Raw genomic sequence first — 24,613 nt, forward strand, 5'->3', positions numbered from 1 at the left:
TGAAGAAGGAGTTTGAATCTTTTCAGTTTTTGGAAAATGAAACCCTTAATGATATGACTACACGTTTTTATCATTTGATTAGTGAAATGTGTGCTTACGGAGTTTTGGCTACTCAACAGGATATGGTGAACAGGTTTGCTGATGCTTTACCTCCAAAGTGGAGCTCTTTTATTGAGTTGTTGAAGCATACGGGTACTCTAGACACAGTTAACATCTATGAGTTCATCCAGAAGCTGGAACATAAAAATGATGAAGAAATCAGGAAAGCTAAGCGAGTTCCAGCACCTCAGAATACAGAAATGTATCTTCCAGGCTTCGATGCCTTGGCCAGGTCTAATGCAGCTCAGCAACCAAAACTGCAAACTGCATTTATGTCCAACACAAGTTCCTTTCCGTTTCCTCAATCAACTACTGCTCCAGCTTTTGATCTAAGGGCTTATATTCCAACACCTCAACCTCCACCTCAAGTCAATCCGGCACAACCACAATTTGACCCAAGGTCTTACATTCCGGTGCCATCACAACCACAGTCACAACCACAACAACAAGCTCATTATGCCAACAATCCCCCACCCCACAACCCGAACACGATCAGAGTCGATACTTCAAACCTCTCACAATTTAGCATTGAAGTAGCAAAGGAGCATATGGAAATCATTAATACAATGGTCAGTGCTTATTATGGGTTGGTGGCAGGTCAAATTGGAAACATCAATATGACCAATGAAGATTATCAACGGATCGACAAGGATGAAATGGAGTTGATGGATATCAAGTGGGCTTTTGCTAGTGCGGTTAGAAGAGCGAAAGACTTCATGGCTCGAACTGGAAGAACTTCGTTGGAAGGCAAAAGGGATACGAAGTACGGGTTTGATATAAACGCTGTAACATGGTTCAATTGTGGTGAGAAAGGGCACTTCAAACGTGAGTGCACTCGACAGACAAAACAAGGCAATCATAACCCTTTCAGAAACCAGACGAGTACTTCGAGTGTGAATGCCCAGCAAGAAAACCGTGACAGGAGGATTGTGGCAGTCAACAACAATCAAAGCCAGTCTGGACCATCAAATCCCAATCGGGCTTTGACTGTTCAAGCTGATGAAGGATGTGACTGGTCTGTACAGTTTGGAGAAGGTGATCAAGGTGGTGGAACAGCTTGTTATACAAAGATCATCAATCACATCAAGCATGTTCATAAAGAAGAGTTTTCTGAGAGTGATGACAGTTCTGGTTATTCTGGAAGTTCTGATGAAGAAGGCTCTATTTCTAGGGATAATCAATCTGAGCTTGATGTGAAGGAGGAAGGAGGTGCTGATGTTCAAGATCTATTGACTGAAGCTGATGAGCTTAAATGTCAGAAATCAATTCTGATCAGGAAGGCTGCTATTGCATCTAAGGAAATGGAGAAGTTCTTTTCTGAAGATGGAGCTTTTTCTTTTCAAACTGCCTTTATGGCAAATGTCTCAGCCTCTTCGAGTCAGGTAAATTCTGAACCTCCTGCTCCTAGTGTTTGTAAATCATGTGCAGATATGAAGCTTGAATCAGAAAAGCTTCATAGTCATAATCAAAATTTGGTTATTGAACTTTCAAAATGCAAAGAGGCAAATATGGCTTTAACTCGGAACGAAAAAGAATTTAAATCTGTAATCGAAACATTAAAGAAAAGCGTGTCCGAAGTGAACAAAGTGGTTTACCATAAACAAGTAAGTATAAATGAGTACATTAACATTGTGGAGGAAACCAAGAAGCAACTAGCCATTGCCCAATGCGAGCATGATGCGATCAAACAAAAATTGGAAAGTTATTCTAACTCCCGATTTGTGCTTGATCACATCATAGGTGTTTAACAACTGAAGGGAAATCAGAAAGGCATAGGATATACGAAATGTCCGCCCCCTTTGAGGCATAACTATACCAAGATGCCTGATGAGGAAGATATGCCACGGTATGAACCCAGTGTGCCTCTGAATTTTGAGGAATTTTCTACTGGCCTAGGGTTCAAACCGGACAATTCTTCAAACACATCCTCTAAGCAACAAGAAACTTCAGCATCCATGAAGCAAAGTCCTCCAATTATCGAGGACTATGAGACATCGGATGATGAATCAGAATTGGATGTAAGTGATCAGGATAAATCACTTAGCAAGATGAAAGGAGTAGTTATTCCACTTGAGAATCACATCCTTTGTGATCCTGATACTCCTGCTGTTCCATCAGTCGAGAAACAAGTGATAGATCCTGTCAAAGTTGACAAGACATCTGTGTCAGCTGTTAAATGCAGTAATGTGTTGTATACGTTTGTTGGTGGTGATAAAATTTACTCAGATCGCGATTTTCCAATTGAAAATGTCAATCAATCTTTGATTGATAAAGTCTTTGAAGATAACACAAACAAATTTTTGGGAAAAACACTTCCGGGAATTGTTGTAACACAATGTGATCCAATTCCTAAGGCTGAGATCAGAAAACAGTTTGGAAATCAAAAATCACCAACCACTCAACAACCTAGTGCTTCTAATGGTAAACACCCTGTCAAGCGAGCTCAAAAGCCTAATGTCTCTCAAATGAAATCTGAAACGAAAGGAGCTCGTTTTCAAAAGAAAGTGAAAGATGTCGAATTCGTGTCATCCAAGGGTACTGATAAGATTGAGACTTTTGAGAACAAGTCAAACACCGATTTTGTACAACAAGTCACGATCTTAAAGCGTAACAGTGATAACAATTACACTCAACATACAAATGGGTGTGATGAAAAGGCTAGTACCTCAGGTTCTACGGGTTCGATATCTCATGGTCAATCAAATTCTCCTAAATTTGTTGAAAGGAGACATGCTTTAAATGTGGGGAATTTGGGCATATCATTAAAAATTGCCCAAACGCTCCAAAAGAAAAGTGTGTTGAGAAGTCACCACCTGAAAAGGTTCACCCTCAACGTCAGTCAGTTTCACCAAAACATGATAGACGAACAATTAAAGAACAAGAAACGAAACTGCGACGTAAGAATATAAAAACTGTTGAAAAAGCTTTAAAATCTGAAGTTAAAACAGTTAAAAGGGAACCAAGTATGTCACAACCTTTAAAACCAGAAGCATCAAAAACTGTTTGCAACACTCAATCTGGTAAGCAAAAACAAACTTGGAAACCTAAAGCGGGTGATAATTCAGGGGGAGCAATTGTACTTGAGAATCATCAAGAAATTGATATCACGTTTCGTGATGCTCAGGGACGACCCAAGACCACTAAGGCTTGGGTCCCCATCCTCAACTGATCTTTGAACGACATGTGCAGGGTGTTCCAGGAGGAACTATTAATAGTCATTGGATTGTTGATAGTGGAGCATCCAGGCACATGACTGGCTACTTACGGCTTCTGTATGACGTGAGAAATATTAGAGGAGGCTATGTCGCATTTGCGGGAGACAAAGGCGGATACATCACTGGAGAGGGAAGTATCTCCAATGGTATTGTGTGCTTTGATAAGATCAATTATGTTCGTCAAATTGATCATAATCTTCTCAGTGTGTCGCAAATCTGCGATAAAAAGTTCACCGTGCATTTTGATGATGCCGGTTGTTATGTGCTTAAACCTGGGTTCAAAATTCCACAAGAATGGATTCTCTTATCGGCTCCGAGAGTTAATGATCTTTATATTCTCGATATGAGCCAAGCGATTACAACATCTGCACAAGTCACTTGCTTTGTCTCGAAAGCCACAGAAAAGGAGTCTATATCTTGGCACAGAAGAATGGGGCACATTCACTTGAGGAAAATGAACCATTTGGTGAAAAACAATCTTGTGAATGGTGTGCCTGTGAGAAGTTTTCATTTACAAGATATCTGTGTCTCGTGCCAAAAAGGGAAGCAAACAAAGAAGTCTCACCCTTTGAAGAAAATCAACATTGTCAGCATACCTCTCGAACGTCTTCATATGGACCTTTTTGGACCTATGAATCACAAGACAACATTCGGAGATGCTTATTGTCTAGTGGTTACAGATGACTATTCTAGATTTTCTTGGGTATCCTTCATGGCACACAAGAGTGAAACTCCTGGCATCCTCAAGGATCTTCTTACAATGTTGGAGAATCTCTATTCGTTGAAAGTGAAGAGGATCCGAAGCGACAATGGAACCGAATTCAAGAATCAAGTTATGGATGAGTTCTGTACTTCTAAAGGCATTCTTCATGAATACAGTTCTCGTTATACTCCACAACAAAATGGTGTCGCGAAGAGGAAGAATCGGACGATAATCGAAACTGCAAGAACAATGTTAGTAGAGTCGGAACTCCCTGTTCAATTCTAGGGGGAGGCTGTATCGACTGCATGCTACACATTAAACTTTGTTCTTACAGTAAAGAGACATGGAAAAACTTGCTTCGAACTCCTTCAGAAAAGGAAACCGGATCTTTCTTACCTAGAACCGTTTGGTGCTCCATGTACTATGATTGAGCCGGATGGAAAGTTTGGAGCGAAAGCTATCGAGGGTTTCTTCCTTGGATATGCTACTCCGAATTTTCGTGTTTGGAATCTGGCTACCAAAAAGATTGAGCTATGGAGTGAGGTGAGGGTTCAAAGGTACACGAGTCCTGTTAGGGCTCCGGGTGATCCGTGGATGTTCGATTATGATGGACTGTTTGACTCCTTCGATCTGCCAACCTTTGACGAAGAATCAGCAGCTGCTAGAATGTTGTTTGAAAGTGACAATGCTACTATCTCGCCATTGGTTAGACCTGTTCTTGTTGACCCACAACGCTCTTCATCGGTTAACAATACGGTTCAAAATGAGGTATTTGAAGATGCTGCTGATTACAATGAGTCTTCGGAAGATGATGAATATCATGATGCAGCAGAAGGATCTTCAGCTCCAGTTGCTCCTGTTCAAGGTGCCTCTGTTGATACACCTCATGTGCAGAATGTAGACACTGCTGAAGGGAATGCATCCACCTCTACACACATTCCTGGTGTGGAGTTGGTTGTTGATCTTAATCCTAACAATTTGGGTATCAATGCACGTGTGTCAGAAAATCCTGAAATGAGGATTCATGATACCCATCCCCAGCAGAATATTATAGGAGATGTCCATCGCGGTGTGCAGACGCGTAATCAGCTGAGAAACAACCAGAATGCTGGTTTGTATTTAGCCATTAGAGAATCTAGTCTTCAGAATGATTGGTCCTTCGCGTGTTACGTGTCACAAGAAGAACCAAAATCGTGGAAAGAAGCCTTAAAGGATAATGCTTGGGTTGAAGCCATGCAGGAGGAACTGCAGCAATTTCAAAAGCTTGGTGTTTGGAAGCTTGTTGAAAGACCAGAAAACTACAAGAAAATTGGCACTCGATGGGTTTTCAAATGCAAGAAGGACGACCGTGGAGTGGTTATTCGTAACAAGGCAAGATTGGTCGTTCAGGGATTTCGTCAAATCGAGGGGATTGACTACAATGAAGTCTATGCACCAGTTGCTCGTCTGGAAGCTATTCGGATCTTTCTTGCTTATGCATCATTTAAAGGATTCAAAGTCTACCAGATGGATGTGAAAAGTGCTTTTCTTCATGGGATAGTTCAAGAAGAGGTGTATGTCGAACAGCCTCCAGGTTTCGAAGATCCTGTCCATCCCGATCGGGTTTGGTTGCTCAACAAAGCTCTTTATGGTTTACATCAAGCACCTAGAGCTTGGTACACAACCCTATCCAACTATCTTCTCGAGAATGGATTTAGATGAGGCCTTATTGACTGCACCCTCTTCATCAAGGAACAAAATGGAGATCTTCTGCTGGTGCAGGTATACGTTGATGATATTATATTTGGTTCTACTAATGAGTCTTTGTGCAGGCAATTCGAGAGTATTATGCAGGAAAAGTTCGAGATGAGCGCGATGGGGGAGATGAATTTCTTTTTGGGCCTACAAGTTCAGCAAACCGAGTCTGGGATATTCATCCATCAGACTAAATATGTTGATGACATCTTGAGCCGGTTCCAGATGTCAGATGCAACGCCCATTGGTACCCCACTTCCGCAGAATCACGGGATTACTCCGGATTTGAAGGGTGAAAGCGTCAACTCCTCCTATTATCGTGCTATGATCGGATCTCTCATGTATCTTACTGCTTCGAGGCCTGACATAATGTATCCAACGTGCCTGCTCGCAAGATATCAAGCTAATCCGAAGGCCTCCCATTTGTCAGCTGCAAAATGGATTTTTCGCTATTTGAAGGGATGTCCAGACACCGGTCTTTGGTACCCTAGGGATGACAGCTTTGATTTGACCGCATACAGTGATTCTAATTTCGGCGGTTGAAAAATTGACGGCAAATCAACAACAGCAGGATGTCAGTTCTTAGGAAGTCGCCTGGTGACGTGGCAGTGAAAAAAGCAGACATGTGTTGCTACATCAACCTGTGAAGCAGAATACATTGCTGCCTCCAGTTGTTGCTCCCAAGTCTTGTGGATACAACAACAAATGCGCGACTACGGTTTTGAATTCCTAACTACTCCTATTTTTGTTGATAACAATGCTGCCTTACAGATCACTAGAAATCCCGCGCAGCATTCCAAGACCAAACACATCGAAATTAAATATCACTTCATACGTGATTGTTTTGACAAAAGATTAATCGATGTTGTTCATATCCCCACCGATCACCAACGTGCCGACCTGTTTACAAAAGCATTTGATAAATCACGGTTTGATTATCTACTTTTGGTCAACGGCATTAAGGTGATACCCGAGTAAACCGCTTTGGCAAATCGATTTTGTAAATATTTTCTTTCAAAATTCGAAAAATACAAAAAAGATTTTCCTTTTAAAATCTTTTAGCATTTTAGGGGGAGAAAATTTCAAGAAAATACAAAAACATTAGAAAATCTCAAAAAAATCCAAAAAGATGTTTTTTTTGTTTCTGTCTTTTAATTTAGAAAAATTCAAAAAAAAAAAAAATAGAAAACCCAAAAATGAGTTTCTTGGAAAATGGAAGGTGATGATATTCACTGGTGTGGTCGGTCAACATGGTTAAAATCGTTAAACAAATGATAAGTATCTCTTCTAACGATGTATCGGTAGACTCACAATCAAACTAATATGTGCAGGATGATACAAACCTAACAGACTTCAAGTCAGGTGGGAACCATTCATTGGCATATGGTCTTGGTACCGAAATTTCGTTTGAGAGATTGCCGAGGTTCTGAGATATTCGGTCTTTATGCTGCTTATCATCTGGGTATCATGGTTGTATCTTTTACCGAAAAAGTAACGGGGACGCAAGTCTAGATCTTCCATGATACTATACATACGTGTACATACTGCATTCGACCTCAATAAGTGATAAACAATCACATGTCCAAACAAATAAGTGATAAAATATCACATTTATCCGGGAGTCAAGTTCGTCTCTCTGCTGTACGAAAGTACTGACCTGTTCACGGACTTGCTCCTGTGCCCTCATGCATCGAAAATCAAGTTCCTCATCAATAAGTGATTCTATCACATAGGGCTTGGTTTTCAAATCAAAATAAGTGAGTATCTCACATCTTATACGGTCAAACAGATAATAATCGGTATACTCACCGGTAAGATGAATTCTCGTGCATACCTTGATACGGGAATGTGTCGTGAAGTGGTTTTACATCGACTTGTATGTATAATTCTTACCGTAAAGCGTATCTCCTAAGTGTGATTATGTTTGATAAGCATGAGTTTATGTGGACTACAATATCGATAATCGAGGTAGTATACTTATCAAGAACTTTAAACAGAAATGAAATTATGTTGACTAAGACCGTAAGCTGGTATGATTCCTTATCCTTGAAACTCGCAAAAGTTGCATCTGTACAGTTGATTATCTTGTCAATTTCAATTGCATTTAGTTTAGTTTTCAGCATTTTAAGATTTATTTGTAGTGTAGTATTTAAGTCTGTTTTTGATTATGCCAAAGATGTTGCTTCGTGTTTATGACCGGAAGCCTGAAATCTACTTTATAAATCGTTCTTGTTTTTGAAAACTCAAACGAATGTCAAAATGGTAAATTGCTAAAACCCTGTGTGCAGTATGCAAAATGTTTCATGCCTTGGTGATTTTGGAATAGAAGTTGACGAATCAAAACTTGGTTGACGAATCAAACTGCTGTTGACGAAACAGAACTAGTCAAAGTCATAGTAGGAGTCTTGGTCAGCCTTAGGTCAATCTGGTTCATGTTTGACGAAACAGATCTGTCTCGTCGAAGACTTTGACGAAACAGGGAGCCCAAGTCTGTTTCGCCATGGGCTAATTTCACAGGCCCAAGTTCAGGCCCATTTTCTGTTTCGTCAAAGCCCACTCCTGATTCGTCAACATCTGTTTCGTCAAAAAGTGGGTCGGTGTACAAAAGTCCTTATGTCAGAGAAGTTGGTTCACTTTTTCAAAAACACTCAAGTTCCATCTCTTCATCTTCTCTCCAAACACCCAAAACCCCATACCGACAGTTACCTTCTTTTTCTCACTAAATCATCAGTTTTTCATCAAAAATCTACAAGTTTCAAAGGTGCAATGTTGTTTACTGTTATGTTTTTAGTTTTTGGCTCCGTCGAATTTGATCGAAAATTGTCGGAACCCTCATCTGTGACCGGATTTTCCTTGAATATTAAATGTGTTGATATTGAACTTGTATAGTTTGCCTATTGACTGTAAAATCTAAGTGTATAAATGGTTGTTTTGCCTATGTTTAGGTTTGAGTTTTGGGATGAAAAACAGAGTATTGTTTTGCCATATGAATGTTAGGGTTCTTAAATGGTTATGACTGAAACAGAGCATTTATCAATCTTAGGATAGATTTATAACTTGTTTTTGGTTATTCACTGTTGTTTGTGATAGTCTACACTTGATGTAACTGCTATTTGGCGAAACACCCAAATCTCAAACCCTAACTCCGGCGAATCTGAACGTCGGCGAATCAGACATTTGGGGAAACAGACATCGGCGAATCACATCCTTGAAGAATCAGATAGTCAACGAATCAGATTCGTTGACGAATCACAATAGTCTTCTGTTTCGTCAAAGGCTTGTTTGGCAAATCAAAATGGTCAACGACTCAGAACTGGTCAACAACCAAGTTCTGTTTCGTCAAGCGCAATTCTGTTTCGTCAAAAGGATCTTTTGACGAATCAGAATGGGTCAACAAAATAGATCTGGTCAACAGTCAGGCTCTGTTTCGTCAAACCATTCCCTGTTTCATCAAATGATGTCTGTTTCGCCAACCATGCCTTAGTAACTTTTACAGTTTGCAATTTGTTCACAGTGGACATGGCTTGACAGTCTGTCTGTCAAATGGATACATGAACTTGTATCCATACATGTCCAAATGTATATGTAAGTGATTATTACTTATTGTGGACGTTTTCAAATTGCAGATGGCACCTAAAGAAGGTAAAAGGAAACCGGCGACAAAGAAAGAAAATAAGACGGAGGAGGAAATCATGTCTGAAAAACGCCACAACCAGGTTGCATATTTGGATCCGGAGGAGAAGCTTGCTGAGCTAAAAGATATTACTAGATGGATCCGGGAATCACGTATCAACTACGCTGTTACATACTCAACGCCTGTATACAAGTCTCTCATCAAAGCATTCTGGAATTCGGCGAATGTTGGTGAAGTGGATGGCAAGGAAGTTATCAGTAGTGGCCTGGTAGAGAATGTGGATGTGATTGTGTCACCGGATATTCTTAATGGAGTTCTTCAGTTACAAGACAGTCCGGACGCTCCAGATTCTGTTCCGATTCTGTGTATTCGAGGCTGTTTATTACGGATGAAATGCACCAGAGATATCCTTAGTATGCAAATTAACAAGGGTGATCTGCCGCTAAGATACAAGTTTCTACTACACGTTCTGATCCAATGTTTGAGCAACAAACGGGCCGGTTACGACATGGCTAGCAACGAACTCATGGGTCTTCTGGTGGCCTTAGTACTAAACAAACCGTTTAGTATTTCAAGGTTCATCTTTGAGAACATGAAGGAGAATCTGACACGAACTGGAAAGAACAAGACCATTGGAAGCAAGTATTGGATGTATCCACGTTTTCTGCAGATGATAATGAATGTCCAACATCCAAGTCTTCCAAAAGCAGACAACGATGTGCTGAAGATAGAAGATCTAAATTTCCACTCATTACGACTTATCAAGAACTTAGCTCATAAAAGATACAAGGAGAGCGATCCTCCAAGGAAATTATTTGGTGCTCTTCATAACACAGCATATGTTGCTCCTGCAGACAACAAGTGGCGTCATGAAGACAGTCAATCTGATGATGAAGAACCTGAATTAAAGAGGATGATGAGTGAGAAGTTTGGTCCAGAACCAGAAGTATCCGATGAATATGACAGTGATGATAATGGTGGTGATGGTGGTGATGCTGGTGCCGTTGGTGCATCAAGTGTAGGAACCACTGGTGGCACATCAGCTGGTGGTACTTCAGCTGGTGGTACCTCAGCAGGAGGAGTGTCAGCTGGTGACACATCAGCCGGTGGTGATGAGGAGGCGGATTCTGACTATGATGATGATCTCTTGCTTGAACCTGGATACGAGATGTATCGGGATGAACGCGGGGTACGAAGATACAGAAAGATCAAACAGGAAAATGATCCGGAATACGTTCCTTCTGATCCTGAAACGGAACGTGCAAGAAAAAGAAAAGCCGGAAAATCAGCAGAGCATCAGAAGAAAAAGAAAGCTCGAAAATACTTGAGTACCTCCTCCTAAGGTTCTGTGCCACAAGCTCCTATTCCAGAACCACCTGTAGTCTCTTCTCCTCCTGTAGCTCAAACCGTATCTCCACAGCCTATTCCACAACGATCCATGGCTGCTGCAATCAGAGCAACCACTTCTCAACAACCGAGTAGTGAACGTCAAAGGATCTACTCGGAGATGACTCAAGATGAAAAGAATGATTTTCTGTTCCGTCAATATGAGGCTGCAGCAGACCGCATTCAAAGACAGACTGATTTTATTCGTATCACGAAGAATGATCAAATCCATCATCAGGTAGAGATTGATAGGTTAAAAGCTACTGTTGGTGAACAGCAAGCTACTATCCAACGCCAACAAGCAGAGATCAATCTTCTTAAAGCTGAAAATGAAAGGATGAAAGCTTCCGAAGCTGAAAGGGATAGAAGGAGTTCGGTTCTCCAAAAATTGGCTGAAGACCTGAGAAATAGATGCGATGTGATGAAAGAGTGGTATGACTCGCGGAATACCACAATACTTGAAGGGGCCAGGAAGATGAGTGCTAACTTCGATTTTCTCCGCAAACGAGTCGCTACCTTGTGGGAGGATAGGTGTAAGCAGCAAGAAATTCTGTAGAAAAGGGATGAAGATCCTGAGGATCAAGGGAATCCTGATTCAGCTGCTACACCACAACAGCCCCTAGCTGGTACATCATCTGCTGTAGTCGTTTATCAGCCGTCAGTGATAGGATCATCTGAAGGGGCATCCAGTGGTACAGTCGGCGAAGAACAATTTCTTGAAGCTTTAGCTGGTACACCCCCTGTCCCTTGTTCAGCTGATTTAGCATTGCAGGTTGTGCATCCGATTACTGGAGAATCTCTTGAAGAGGGTGAGATTGTTGATGATCTCACGCCTCAACAATTGATCATTTTGAAAGCAATGCGAGACGTTGATGATGAGGAAATTGAGAAGATGCCGAGTGAACCGGAATCTGCGAATGTTGAAAATGTTGATGAGATTGTCTTTGAAGGTGATGTGAAGAAATCATCATATGTGAGACAAGATGGTACCGAATTTGCTCCGTTTGATGAGGACTGGTTGAAAAACAACGTTGAAGATATTGATGAACACCTGAAAACCGTGATACTTCAGAGAATGCCACAGATGCGTTCGCTGCGTGGCGTCAACCGTTTTTGTCAAAGGTTTCAAAGCCAGTTCCAAAGGCTACACAAGTTGATTTCTTATAGCTAGAAAAGGCTATGTCAAGTGGGCGAATACTGTGTTGGATGTTTGTTAAGGAAATTCACTGTGTTGCGATCAAGAGGGAGTTCGGGATCCAGTATTTTAGGTCGCTGCTGAGCATTTTATCTTTGCCATTTTATGATGTGGCTGCCTTGACAAAGATAGATCTCATTAATCGCTCAGGATTTGATGGTGCGACGCTATTTGAACATTTGGTTCGAATGAACAAGAAATCGAGGTGGAAAGACAAGTCTTACAAGCCTCAGTTCCCTAGACATCAACAGATAAAGTTCACGCTTGATCCGGAAACCAACACCGGGAGATACAGGCTTGTGTACGAGCCGGTGAGAGTGGTTGAGAAGATTCCGTTAATGCCGATGCAGCAAGATTTTCTTGGTGACATGCGTTTGTGGTGCTACGATTCAGATACGCATGAGGCAGTGATTGTGTTCAACGATGATAAGAACTTCAGGATACTAGATCCGATGTGGCTGGTGAATATGTCTGCATCCGACATCGCCAAACTGTACCGACACGACATCTTTTACGAAGACAAGGATGCACACCAGGCACTGAAGTTTCAGCGCGTTTCTTGCTACTGCTATTACAGGGGAATCCATTCGGGCAGTTCCTGGTCCGAACATCACTGAGGAAGAAAGATATGAAGACCGAAGACAAGCAACAGACAAGGGGGAGTTTGTTGATGCATTTTTTTGTGTGTCTGTTACTAGTCTTGTATGTAATTTCGTATTTTGTACGGTCTTTATTAATTATCGAGTCTGTATTTGCAGTCGACCAAGTCGGATATCCTCCTATCCGCTTGTGTCTGACTTGTTTGTCTCTCTTTATTTGTATTGGTCGTAAAACAATGCTTGTCGCATACTAAGGGTAATTCTGTCAATATTGTAAGTGATGTTTGTGCCTTGTCTGTTTGCCGTCTGTTTACAGCAAACAGATAACAATCTGCAGACCTTGGCGAAACAGGCCTGTTTCGTCAAAGAGATGTCGACGAAACAGAGTTGTTGTTTTTGTTTGTGTTTCGTCAAGGTTGTCAACGAATCAAATGTGATTCGTTGACTGTTGGGCTTGTTACTGGGCTAACTTCTGTTTCGTCAGCCCATGTTCTGATTCGTCAAACACAACAGCCCATCTGCTATATATAGGCACAGATAGTTCACAGTTTAGGAGTAGTGATGAGAGTTTACCCTTGAAGCTTGTAAGAACTCTGTTTGTATCAGTTACCAGATCTCATCCAGTTAATCAAACGTTTGTGTTTCTTTGGTTAACCTTGTGTTTGTCTTGTTCTATGTTTGATTGGCTAAGTTAAGTGGATTCCGCACACTTAATTTTGTTTGCTATAAACAAGGATTCGGTAGTGAAAATCGATCCTCCGATTTAGGGACCTATTTGTTGATGCATTTTTTTGTGTGTCTGTTACTAGTCTTGTATGTAATTTCATATTTTGTATGGTCTTTATTAATTATCGAGTCTGTATTCGCAGTCGACCAAGTCGGATATCCTCCTATCCGCTTGTGTCTGACTTGTTTGTCTCTCTTTATTTGTATTGGTCGTAAAACAATGCTTGTCGCATACTAAGGGTAATTCTGTCAATATTGTAAGTGATGTTTGTGCCTTGTCTGTTTGCTGTCTGTTTACAGCAAACAGATAACAATCTGCAGACCTTGGCGAAACAGGCCTGTTTCGTCAAAGAGATGTCGACGAAACAGAGTTGTTGTTTTTGTTTGTGTTTCGTCAAGGTTGTCAACGAATCAAATGTGATTCGTTGACTGTTGGGCTTGTTACTGGGCTAACTTCTGTTTCGTCGGCCCATGTTCTGATTCGTCAAACACAACAGCCCATCTGCTATATATAGGCACAGATAGTTCACAGTTTAGGAGTAGTGATGAGAGTTTACCCTTGAAGCTTGTAAGAACTGTGTTTGTATCAGTTACCAGATCTCATCCAGTTAATCAAACGATTGTGTTTCTTTGGTTAACCTTGTGTTTGTCTTGTTCTATGTTTGATTGGCTAAGTTAAGTGGATTCCGCACACTTAACTTTGTTTGCTATAAACAAGGATTCGGTAGTGAAAATCGATCCTCCGATTTAGGGACCTATAAATACTAACAAAAAGAATTTAAAAAAAATGAAAAAAAATCTATGTAAAACGACCATTTTACCCCTGAGCTGTGTTTTTTTTTTTTTTTTTTTTTTAACTAGGGTTAGTTTTTGGACTGAAATAGCACGTTTGTCGGGGAGAAAAGTGGTTCAAATTTGAAATTTGTCCTGAAATGGCATAAGTGGACAACCCACAAGGACGTAAATGACAGTTAACTCCAATATATACATACATGAAAATGCCATTACCTTGAAAATAAATATAGGAAAAGCATGTAAAATGGCTGACCTGGATTTGCTAGTATAAGTATTAAGTCAACTGTAGGATTGCGAGCAGCGACGCAGAGTGCTAAGGCTCCGCCAAAAGATTCTCCAAGCAAATAAATTGGCTTATTTGGGGACAAAGTGTGCTCAATCATCACAATTTCTTCCACAATATGAATCAAACCTTCATGTAAGCAACGTGTTTATGAATTACTATAGAGATATTCAAAAGATATGACTTGTAAGTTTCTGAATTTATACCAAGTACAATGATGTATTATAAAATTTGATCTCATGCATATAAAAGTTATCCTAAAAGTTTGTAGGTTGCAGAGAGGCTTTAGGGTAACAAGCCATATATATGTGGAGGTTAAAATAAATTATGCTATCATTGTGTTACTATTAAGTATAAGGGTCTAAGTGTCATTATTATAAATTATGTTTTAGGATCAAAGTTGTATATTGTATCGTGTAAGAGTTAAATTATAATTAGGGATCATTAGGGTGTGTCGTGGTCAAATCGGAAACAAAAGAAGTTAAGAAGATTAGCAATCATCGTTAGATCAGAACCAACTGTTGATTCAACAAGTAAACGAGAATCACTAGTCTAATCAAGAAGATTGATATGATATCACACACACAAGATTTAGGGTAAACTCACGCATTATTGCAATAAGAAACTTACTCAAAACTTAATTGCAATAAGGGAGGGTGGGCGCCATGCGGGTTGGGCGATGGGGGTTGTTTGCCGCTAGGCAACACCGCCGCCACCCATGCGGCTTGTGATTGCGGCTACACCTTGCCGCAGAACATTGTAACAATGTGACCGCTCAATGGTCATAAAATTAGCCGTTGGCTATTTAAAAAATAAAAATAAAATAAAATAAACAATTTCTTTTAATCCTTTATAAATCCAATTCACTCCCATTTTAAATCATTATACTCATTTCACTCCAATTCACCCTTAATTTAGCCATGGATTCATAAACAAACATTGATGCCAGTTAAAGCAAAAAAAATCCCAAGGTGCCGCTTCAAGTAAACATGGTGGTGGTTCGAGCAACGATGTGGCATTTCGAACCGAGGGGGCATTTTTGGTGGTGACGTTTATAAAGCACATCAATCCACGCAACCTCTTCCAACGCAACACCACCAACCTAATAATTTTTATTGCAAACAATACCCGCCGAATTATTATTCACAACCTATGGTTCCACCGTTTGACTCGATATCTCTCAAGAAGCTCTCAATAACTTCAAGATGTTTGAATCGTATAGGAGCCCACCTCATCCCCCCCCCCTTTAATATGTGGATTGAGAATCCCCACCTAATTATGAAGTTGTTGATGATGATGAATATGTGCAAGATACACAATTCGATGCTAACTTGGATGAAATCAACGTGCAAAGTGACGACTTTATAGAAGAGAATGTGGCTAAAGTTCAAGGGAAAGAAAAGGGGAAATTCACTTACCGAGCCGAACGGGTGGATTGGACTTCCGATGAGGAAGTATTGTTGGCTAAATCATGCATTCACATTTCGGTCAACTGGATAAAAGGAAATCAACAAAAAAACATAGTTTGTGGAAGGCCGTTCGAAAACATTTCAAGGTGCTTGGGAGCAGAAGTGAGCGAACGACTGATCAACTAAACTGAAAATGGTAGAACTTGTTGGCTCAAATGAATTAGTACGATCAACAGGTTTTTTTTTCATTCAAGCGGTACAATTTAAATTTATTTTTAGTTACATTCGTTAGATTTTTTTTATTTAGTTTTAGTGTATATTTATTGTTTAGTTACATTCGTTATATAATTTTTATTTAAACCCTTTAGGATCACATACATAAAAGCAGGTGCAACGATTTGGATGTCATGGAAAGGGCGCTTGAAGATTACCGAGATAAATACCATCATGCTTTCAAGCATGTTGGTGCGTGGAGGGTTGTTAAAGACCGTGACAAATGGACTAAGGTCCCTTTGTTAAACGAGAAATCTGGTAGTAGTTCCAACAAGAGAAAATCATCGGATTCTGCCAACTTCGGTGGTGCATCCGAAGATTGTAGGACAACCGACAAGTCGGTGCTGGCTCGGTCCAACACAACTGAATAAAAAGGGTAGACAACCACCCGTTCATCAAACCAAAGTGGAGGATTAGGCGAGAAAATAGAAGCGTACACATTGATGCAAGCGTTGATGGATGCTAGGCAACAATATATTATGGAAGCTAAAGTGTTGTTTAAGGAACACCGTGAAAGTGTCGCCCAAATGAGGGTGGACAAGACTTTTAGACGTATACTCATGAGCATCTATAGTACGAAGTGCAAAAAATCCCTATAGAACAAATTGCGGCAAAATATAAATGGCAGATGGACCATTTAAAGGATATTTAGTTTTTTTTTAATTTTCGTATTTTATTTTTTTAGTTTGAATTATGTAACTTTTGTTTATTAAATTTTAGATACATTTAATTTATTTGTGGGTAGGCGGCACAGTGTTTTGGTGGTTCTAGAGTCCTTGGGTGGAATTGACATGACATTGGAGGATTTGGACGTGGCTAGAGTAATACCCTTAGATGCCCCTTCCACCCTAATCCCTTGTAACCATAACCCTAGGCATGATTATGATTATACGGGAAGACCCAACTTTGTTCCCAAGTTACATGCAAAACCATAATAACCCACCCCTAAAGCCCAAAACCAACATGGTTTATGACTCCGTGGGCCGGTGCCTTAATCCTAAACGATTAGTCCTGTAATAAGAAAATTAATCCAACATGGAACGTATAATTTGGTGACGAATGTCGCCTTGCTTTCTGAAATTCAAGTAATATCTCAATGAGTCCGGTGCAGTCTTCACTGTTTGACCATCTATTTGTGGTTTGCTGCTATTGGTTGTATCTAGAATTGAAGGTTCGAAGAAGCAGCCGAAATCATTTGAAGCTTTTGAAATCAATTTGAAGTATTGAAATCAGTTTGAAGTTTGAAAAGTTTTAAATCAATTTCAAAATTCAACTTTTGTACGACTAAGAGTACCAACAATTCGTTTATAAGCACATGGGGATAATAGTTAAGAGTTCTGGTCAATCAAAAGGAAAGATTTAAGGAACATTAATTAGAGAATGAAAAGAAAAGGTTAGTAATTTGATTGAAGAAGAATTTGATCAACTGCAGAAGATAAAACTAGGTGACCGGAAAACAAGGTTTGTTTCTCAAAATCAATTATAGTACAATTAGTAAGATTTCATTTATTTTCACTAAAGAAGAACAAATTAAAGTAGATTCCGATTAGCACTGTGAAGATTCATCAAAATTGGGAGAAGGAAGACCAAATCAATGGATGAACAATCATCCAAGAACAATGAAACTGTACCACTAAAGAAGGAATGGACTTCAGTGGTCAATGCCCAATTCTAAACACTACGAATTATACTATTTGGGTTGTGAAGATCTCATGAAATTTTAGAAGCAGTAGAACCCCCAGGAACTAATGTCGATTAACTAAAAGAAGAACAACACAACAATTGCTATATTGTTACATGCAATTAAAGGTTCAACATGTAGGAGTTTACAGGGTTAAGGAGGCCCGAATACAAACACTCATATCAGATTTTGAATCTCTAAAGATGGATGTTAGCAAGTCACTTTCTATGCAGGAAACATTAGTCAGATTGCATCACAAGCAAGCAGTCTTGGGCATATATTGGATGACAAAAGTTGGTTTGAAAGCATTTGGGTGTAAGATTAAATATATTATAATGTGGTATTTGATCTTGTAGCCATATAATCATTTATATAATATCTAGATCAAAATATATTAAACCTATTAAATAATTAGTTGGTAATTGTTAATGGACCATATTACCCTTATTAAAAGACAGATGGGGTTTCCAGATAAATGGTGTAAATGGATAAAGGGAGTGTTAGCGTCGGCTTCTTCATCGGTTTTGGTGAATGGTTCTCCTACGTTTATGTTTAAGTGTTCGAAAGGAATTAGACAAGGAGATCCTATTTCACCATTTCTCTTTATCATTGTTACGGAAGCTTTTGCTAGTATGATTGATAAGGCGACGTCTTTGAAGATATTTAAAGGTGTTAAACTTCCAAATGGAGGTTTGGAATTATCACACCTTCTATATGCGGATGATGCTTTGGTGATGGGGAATTGGTCGTTGGAAAATGTTAAAACGGTTACAAGACTACTAAGAATTTTTAACGTATGTTCTAGGTTGAAAATCAATCTGTTAAAGTCTAATCTTTTTGGGTTGGGAGTTACAAACACGGAAGTAGAGAGTATGTCGGAAGTTTTGGGTTGTAAGATGGGTACGGTTCCTTTCGTTTATTTGGGAATCAAGGTGGGGGCAAATATGAATAGAGTGAATAACTGGGATCCGGTCATTGAGGCTGTGAAGAATCGGTTGTCTAAATGGAAAGCTTCGGCGTTGTCTATTGGGGGAAGGTACCCGTTAATTAAATCTGTTTTAGAAAGTCTTCCTACGTACTATTTTTCGTTATTTAAAGCTCCGGTTAAAGTCTTGGGGGTTCTTGGAGGCCTGATAAAAAGATTTGTATGGGGTTATGTCGATGGAATTAAGAAGGTCCATTGGGTTGCGTGGGAGAAAGTCACGTATCCAAAAGGTCGTGGGGGGTTGGGTATCTCTCGGTTTGATTGGTGTAACAAATCGCTCTTGGCAAAGTGGATTTGGAGGTATCGTAACGATAAAGATGGTCTGTGGAAAAATGTGATAGACACTATTCATGGGGGAAGAGACGATGGGAAGGTCTTCCGGCTAATACGAGTTTATTGTCGAACTGGAATACTATTGTTAGGATGGAAAAATCGCTGAAGCTGGGAGGGAAACGTGTCACGGAAAAAATAAGAGCTCAGACTGGCGATGGTAAGAATGTGCGATTTTGGCTGGATGTTTGGGTTGGAATGGAACCGTTAAAAGACTTGTTTCCATTGTTGTTTAATCTGGAAACGGAAAAGAAGTGTAGCGTGTTTGATAGGTTGAAGGAGCGGAGGCTGCAGGGCATTTTTAATTGGAATTGGAGGCGGTAGTGGTTGACGGGTCAAGAGTTGCAGCAACTTGATAACTGCTGTGCGGTTATCGATCAGATGATGGTTCTGACCGATTCTAGAGATACTTGGAGCTGGTTGGGGTCAAAGGATAAAGGTTTTTCAGTCGCGGATGTTAAACGATTAATGATGCAAGACGATGTTGTTGTTAATGAAGGGGAGTATGTTTGGTGTAAATGGATTCCCATAAAGTGCAATATTTTTGTGGCGGGCTGAGCTGGACCGTTTACCTACGAAGGTTGCGCTTAGAAGGAGGAATGTTTTGGTGGATAACACGGAGTGCAATTTATGTGGAGAACATGAAGAAACCGCTGAACACTTGTTTACCGGGTGTCGCATAACAACGGGGGTGTGGTAGGCGATATCGTCTTGGTGTCTAATCCCATAGATTTTTGCGTTTTCTGTTCGAGACCTTCTGGATATTCATAAGTATGCTGGAGTCTCCACGTTGAAGGCCGATGTCATTAAAGGTTTGATTATTGTGACGTGTTGGAAGATTTGGAAAGCGAGGAACGATCGGGTTTTCTTGCAGCGGGACGTTAAAGTGGCGGACATAGTTGCTGAGGTGAAGTCGATCAGTTTTTTGTGGTTCAAATATAGATTCAAAAAGAAATGTGTCGATTGGCATAGCAGGTGTAATATGAACGTGATGTAATCGGGTGTTTGTTTGGGTTGCGTCTTCCTGTTTTCATCTTGTAACAGGTGGTCGCTGCTAGGCTTGTTTGGTTAATAAAATTGATCATTCAAAAAAAAAAAAAAAAACTAATTAGGTTTCCTCTTGGGTGTATAAAGGAGATAATTAGAGAGGTTATGGGTTACACAATTATTATCATCGCCATAACATCAAAATCATTCCCCTCTACATCTCTCTTTCCATACGAACTCAAACCCTAGAGTTTGATACTACCATCAAAAACATACACCCTAACCCTAAGGAGGATGTTGATACACTTTGTGTGGACGCGACTCGGCTCGGTACGACTTGGTTTCGACACGGTTAGGTCCGGCTCAAGTCCGATGTCACGACATTCCCCCGTCGTGCGTCCCAGAGTTCGACACGCGAAGCACGGAGAGCCGTGGACCCATTCCCTCGACACATCACCATGACATCATCATGATGATGTCATGATGATGTCATAGTTGTTGAAATCTTGAAAACATTTGACGAAACAGGTGTGTGGGCCGAGACTACATTTGGGCCTAAACCTCATTGGGCCGAATCATTGTGTTCAGTTTGCATGTCGACGAAACTAAGAAGTGTTTCGTCGACTTTGAAGGCTTGTCAAGCGTTTCGTCGAATTTTGTTTGTTTCGCCGAGTTCCTGTTTAGTTTCGTCAAGTCTGTGTCTGTGTTTAGTATATATAGCTCTCATTTGTTTCTTTGTGAAATCTGGACGAGAGACGAGAGCTGTGAGCCAGTCAGTAAACATTGTTTGTATATGTTTGTATTGTTCTCATCCCTAATCAATAGATATTAAATCTTTTGGTTACGCGTGTTCTTATTTTACACTTTGTTTGGTTTGCACCGTCACGGGGATTCCGCACCCGTTACCGTGTTTGTGATAAACAAGGATAGGTTTACGTTATCGATCCACTGGAAAAACGAGACCTACAATTGGAGCTCGTTACAAGAAGAAAGCAAAAGAGGTTAAGTTTGTGGCCTCCAAAGGTACTGATAAAGTGGAGACTTTTGAAAATAAATCAAATACCGATTTTGTACAAAAAGTCAACATTTTGAAACGTAATAGTGATACCAATTACACCCAACACACAAACGGGTGTGAAGCTAGTACCTCTGGGTCTACAACTTCTACGTCAGGTCGTCGATCAGATTCTCCTAAGTTTGTTGAAAGGAGAACTTGTTTCAAATGCGGGAAGTTTGGGCACATCATTAAAGACTGCACAAACTCGCCCAAACCAAATTTTGTTGAAAGAACCCCTTCTGAACAAGGTCACTCACAACGTCGTCCTGTTTCTCCAAAACATGATAAAAGAACTGTTAAGGAACAAGAAACGAAACAACGACGTCATAACATCAAAGCTGTTGAAAAGGCTTTAAAATCTGAAGTCAAAACGGTTAAAAGGAAACCTAGTTTGTCACAACCATTAAAACCAGAAATTGTACATAATACACAATCTGGTAATCAAAAAGAAGCTTGGAGACCTAAATCGGGTGAAAGTTCAGGGGGAGGTGTGGTGTTTGAAAATCTTCAAGAAATTGAAATTACATTTCTTGATTCTCAGGGGCAACCCAAGTCTATGAAGGCTTGGGTCCCCCTCTCCAACTAATCTCTGAGTGAGTGTGCAAGAAGTTCCGGGAGGAACTATCGATAGTCATAGGATTGTTGATAGTGGAACGTCCTTGCACAAGATAGGAGACAGAAGAAATTGTTGCCTTTGTTGGAGAGAAGAAGAAAAAGGAGTCAGAATTGTCTATTGAAGAGATTGAAAAACTTCGACAGAATGAAAATCATTTCAAAAGTGTGATTGTTAAAGGAGTTGATCGGGTCCCCAGGATAGATTCAAATTAAAATGTACGCACCTGCAGCACGTCTGAAGTTCAAAATCAACAAAACGAACGTGCAGTGTACATTTCTTCGCGGTGTGATTGAAGAAAATGTGTTTGTTGAACAAACCAACCGGGTGTGCGGATGCCTTGGCGTGGATTGAACAACCGCACACTACTTCTCAAGAGAAAGATAAAGACCTTCGCTGGTGCAATGTGGAAGACCAGCCAGACCCAAAGGTTTATGATCTTGTTGTTGTGAAGAGATTTCTCAGTAGCTACAAAATTCGACTTTGAAATCCACACCGGGTGGATATCCAGTTTGGGAGAGCGCTCAGATTCCTTGCAATGCACGAAGCAGTTGCAGAATATGGTTTTATATTTCTAATCTCTCCTATGAATTATTATCATCTCGTATAGCACTCTTTGACCAAATACGTTGACCTCAAATATCACCTCACACGTGATTGTTTCACTATGAAACTCGTCAATGTTGTCATGGTCCGCACCGCTTACCGACATGCCAACTGATTTTTCCAAAATTCGATAAATCATTTCTGATTCAAACTTAATTTTGGTAAACGACATTGAGGTAAAACATGAGTTAACCAACATCGGAAAATCATTTTTGTAAATAACCTTTGTGTTTTTTAAAATTTATCATAGTTCGTTGATTTTAGGGGGAGTAAATCCAAAATTTGAAAATCCAAAAACATCGAAAAATTTAAAAACACAAAAACATAGAAAATCAAAAAATGAGTTTCTGGCGAGAAAAAGGGAAAATGATAGTACATTAGTGGTCTGTCTAAACCTCTTTAAACTGAATGCAAAATGAAAAATGTTAAGCAGCTCTATATAAGATGTATCGGTAGGCTCACAATCATTTTAAAGTGTGCAGGGTGATATAAACTTAAATCGACTGAAGACTAGGTGGGAACCATTCATTGGCATATGGTCTTAGCACCGAAATTTCATTTGAGAGATTGCCGAGATTCTGAGATATTCGGTCTTTATGCTGCTTATCATCTGGGTATCATGGTTGTATCTTTTAGCGAAACGAAATGGAGACGAAGTCTAGATCTTCCATGATACTATACATACGTGTACATATTGCATTCGACCTCAATAACTGATCAACAATCACATGTCCAACAAAATAAGTGATAATATATCACATTCATCCGGGAGTCAAGTTCGTCTCTTTGTTGTACGAAAGTGCTGACCTGTTTACGGACTTGCTCCTGTGCCCTCATGCATATGAAAATCAAGTTCCTCATCAATAAGTGATTCTATCACATAGGGCTTGTTTTCAATCAAAATAAGTGAGAATCTCACATCATATACAATCATACAGATGATAATCGGTATACTCATTGATAAGATGAACTCTCGTACATACCTTGATACGGGAATGTGTCGTGTGTGGATAAACACCGGTCGGTAAGTATAAATCATACCTTAATCATATCCTCTCGCCATGATTACATCTGATAAGTTGAGCTTATGTGGACAACAATATCGATAATTGTTATAGGATGCTTATCTAAATGCTAACTAATTGAACAACAAGAGCGTTTTGACATGACCATACACAGATATGATTCTCTTACCCTCGAAACTCGCAAAAAGAATGTCTGTAAATATTTGTTTACTGTTTTCAGTTTCTGCATCTTTGTATATATTTACTTATTGTTTTCCGTCTTTATTTTTGAAAAATGAAAATTCCAAAAATATTTTAGGTGTGTTTTAATATAAACTTTATAAAATCCAAAAGGATTTTGCTTCTAGTTTATTTTTGATTGACCGATGTTGGAACTCGAGTCTATCCTACCCAAAATCCTAATCGAAAGCCGGAAAACAATTGCATCTTCAAAAATGTTCGAAGTTAACAAGTTTTGAAAGTTAAAGGATTAAGATTGATCATTTTCTAAACTTTCAAACTGTTGTCGGTCGGTAGTTGATTGTAAAATGGTCACATGTATCGTTTGTTTATGGAAACTATATTCCAAGCGGTTGTTCTCATTATGCGTTTAGATTTCTTGCATGTGCAGATGCTAAAGGCGAGGAGAACATGTTCGATGACAAGCTTTAGAATGAAGACACGGCATAGAGGCACTCAAAAGATAATGATGATCGAGTTGCCGATGACCCTTCATCAATACCACAAGGATCTGAAGAATTAACGATCAAAAGATTCACGAACATAACTCAATGGAGAGTTCATTCTAAGGGAGAGTTTGTTAACACACTTCCTACATGAAAAAGGGAGTTTGTTGATACACTTTCTTCTTACGACGCGTGAAGACTTTGAAGATCCTCCGACATGAAAGACACAGAAGTCGAACCATCACAGAAGACGAACCATCACGAGTAGCATCCAAGGGGGGGGTTTGTTGATACACTGTGGACGCGACTCGGCTCGGTTCGACTCGGCTCGGTACGACTTGGTTTCGACACGGTGAGGTCCGACTCAAGTCCGATGTCACAACATTCCTCCGTCGTGCGTCCCAGAGTTCCACACGCGAAGCACGGAGAGCCGCGGACCCATTCCCTCGACACATCACCATGACATCATCATGATGATGTTATAATGATGTTATAGTTGTTGAAATCTTGAAAACATTTGACGAAACAGGTGTGTGGGCCGAGACTACATTTGTGCCTAAACCTCATTGGGCCGAATCATTGTGTTCAGTTGGCATGTCGACGAAACTAAGAA

At 40.0% G+C, this 24,613-nt stretch overlaps 1 protein-coding gene across 6 annotated transcripts in view; it reads right to left on the minus strand.

The window, feature by feature from the left end:
- LOC110903272 (acyltransferase-like protein At1g54570, chloroplastic) overlaps positions 1 to 24,613 on the minus strand; it is a 57,180-nt gene that overhangs the window by 29,947 nt on the left and 2,620 nt on the right. For all 6 annotated transcript variants that reach the window (XM_035982532.1, XM_035982531.1, XM_035982530.1 and 3 more), the window contains one exon: positions 14,340 to 14,498. In XM_035982532.1, the coding sequence (XP_035838425.1) occupies positions 14,340 to 14,498 (159 nt within the window). The remainder of the gene's footprint in view (positions 1 to 14,339; positions 14,499 to 24,613) is intronic.

Source organism: Helianthus annuus, chromosome 13 (genome assembly GCF_002127325.2).
Source record: "Helianthus annuus cultivar XRQ/B chromosome 13, HanXRQr2.0-SUNRISE, whole genome shotgun sequence".
NCBI classification, from domain to species: domain Eukaryota; kingdom Viridiplantae; phylum Streptophyta; class Magnoliopsida; order Asterales; family Asteraceae; genus Helianthus; species Helianthus annuus.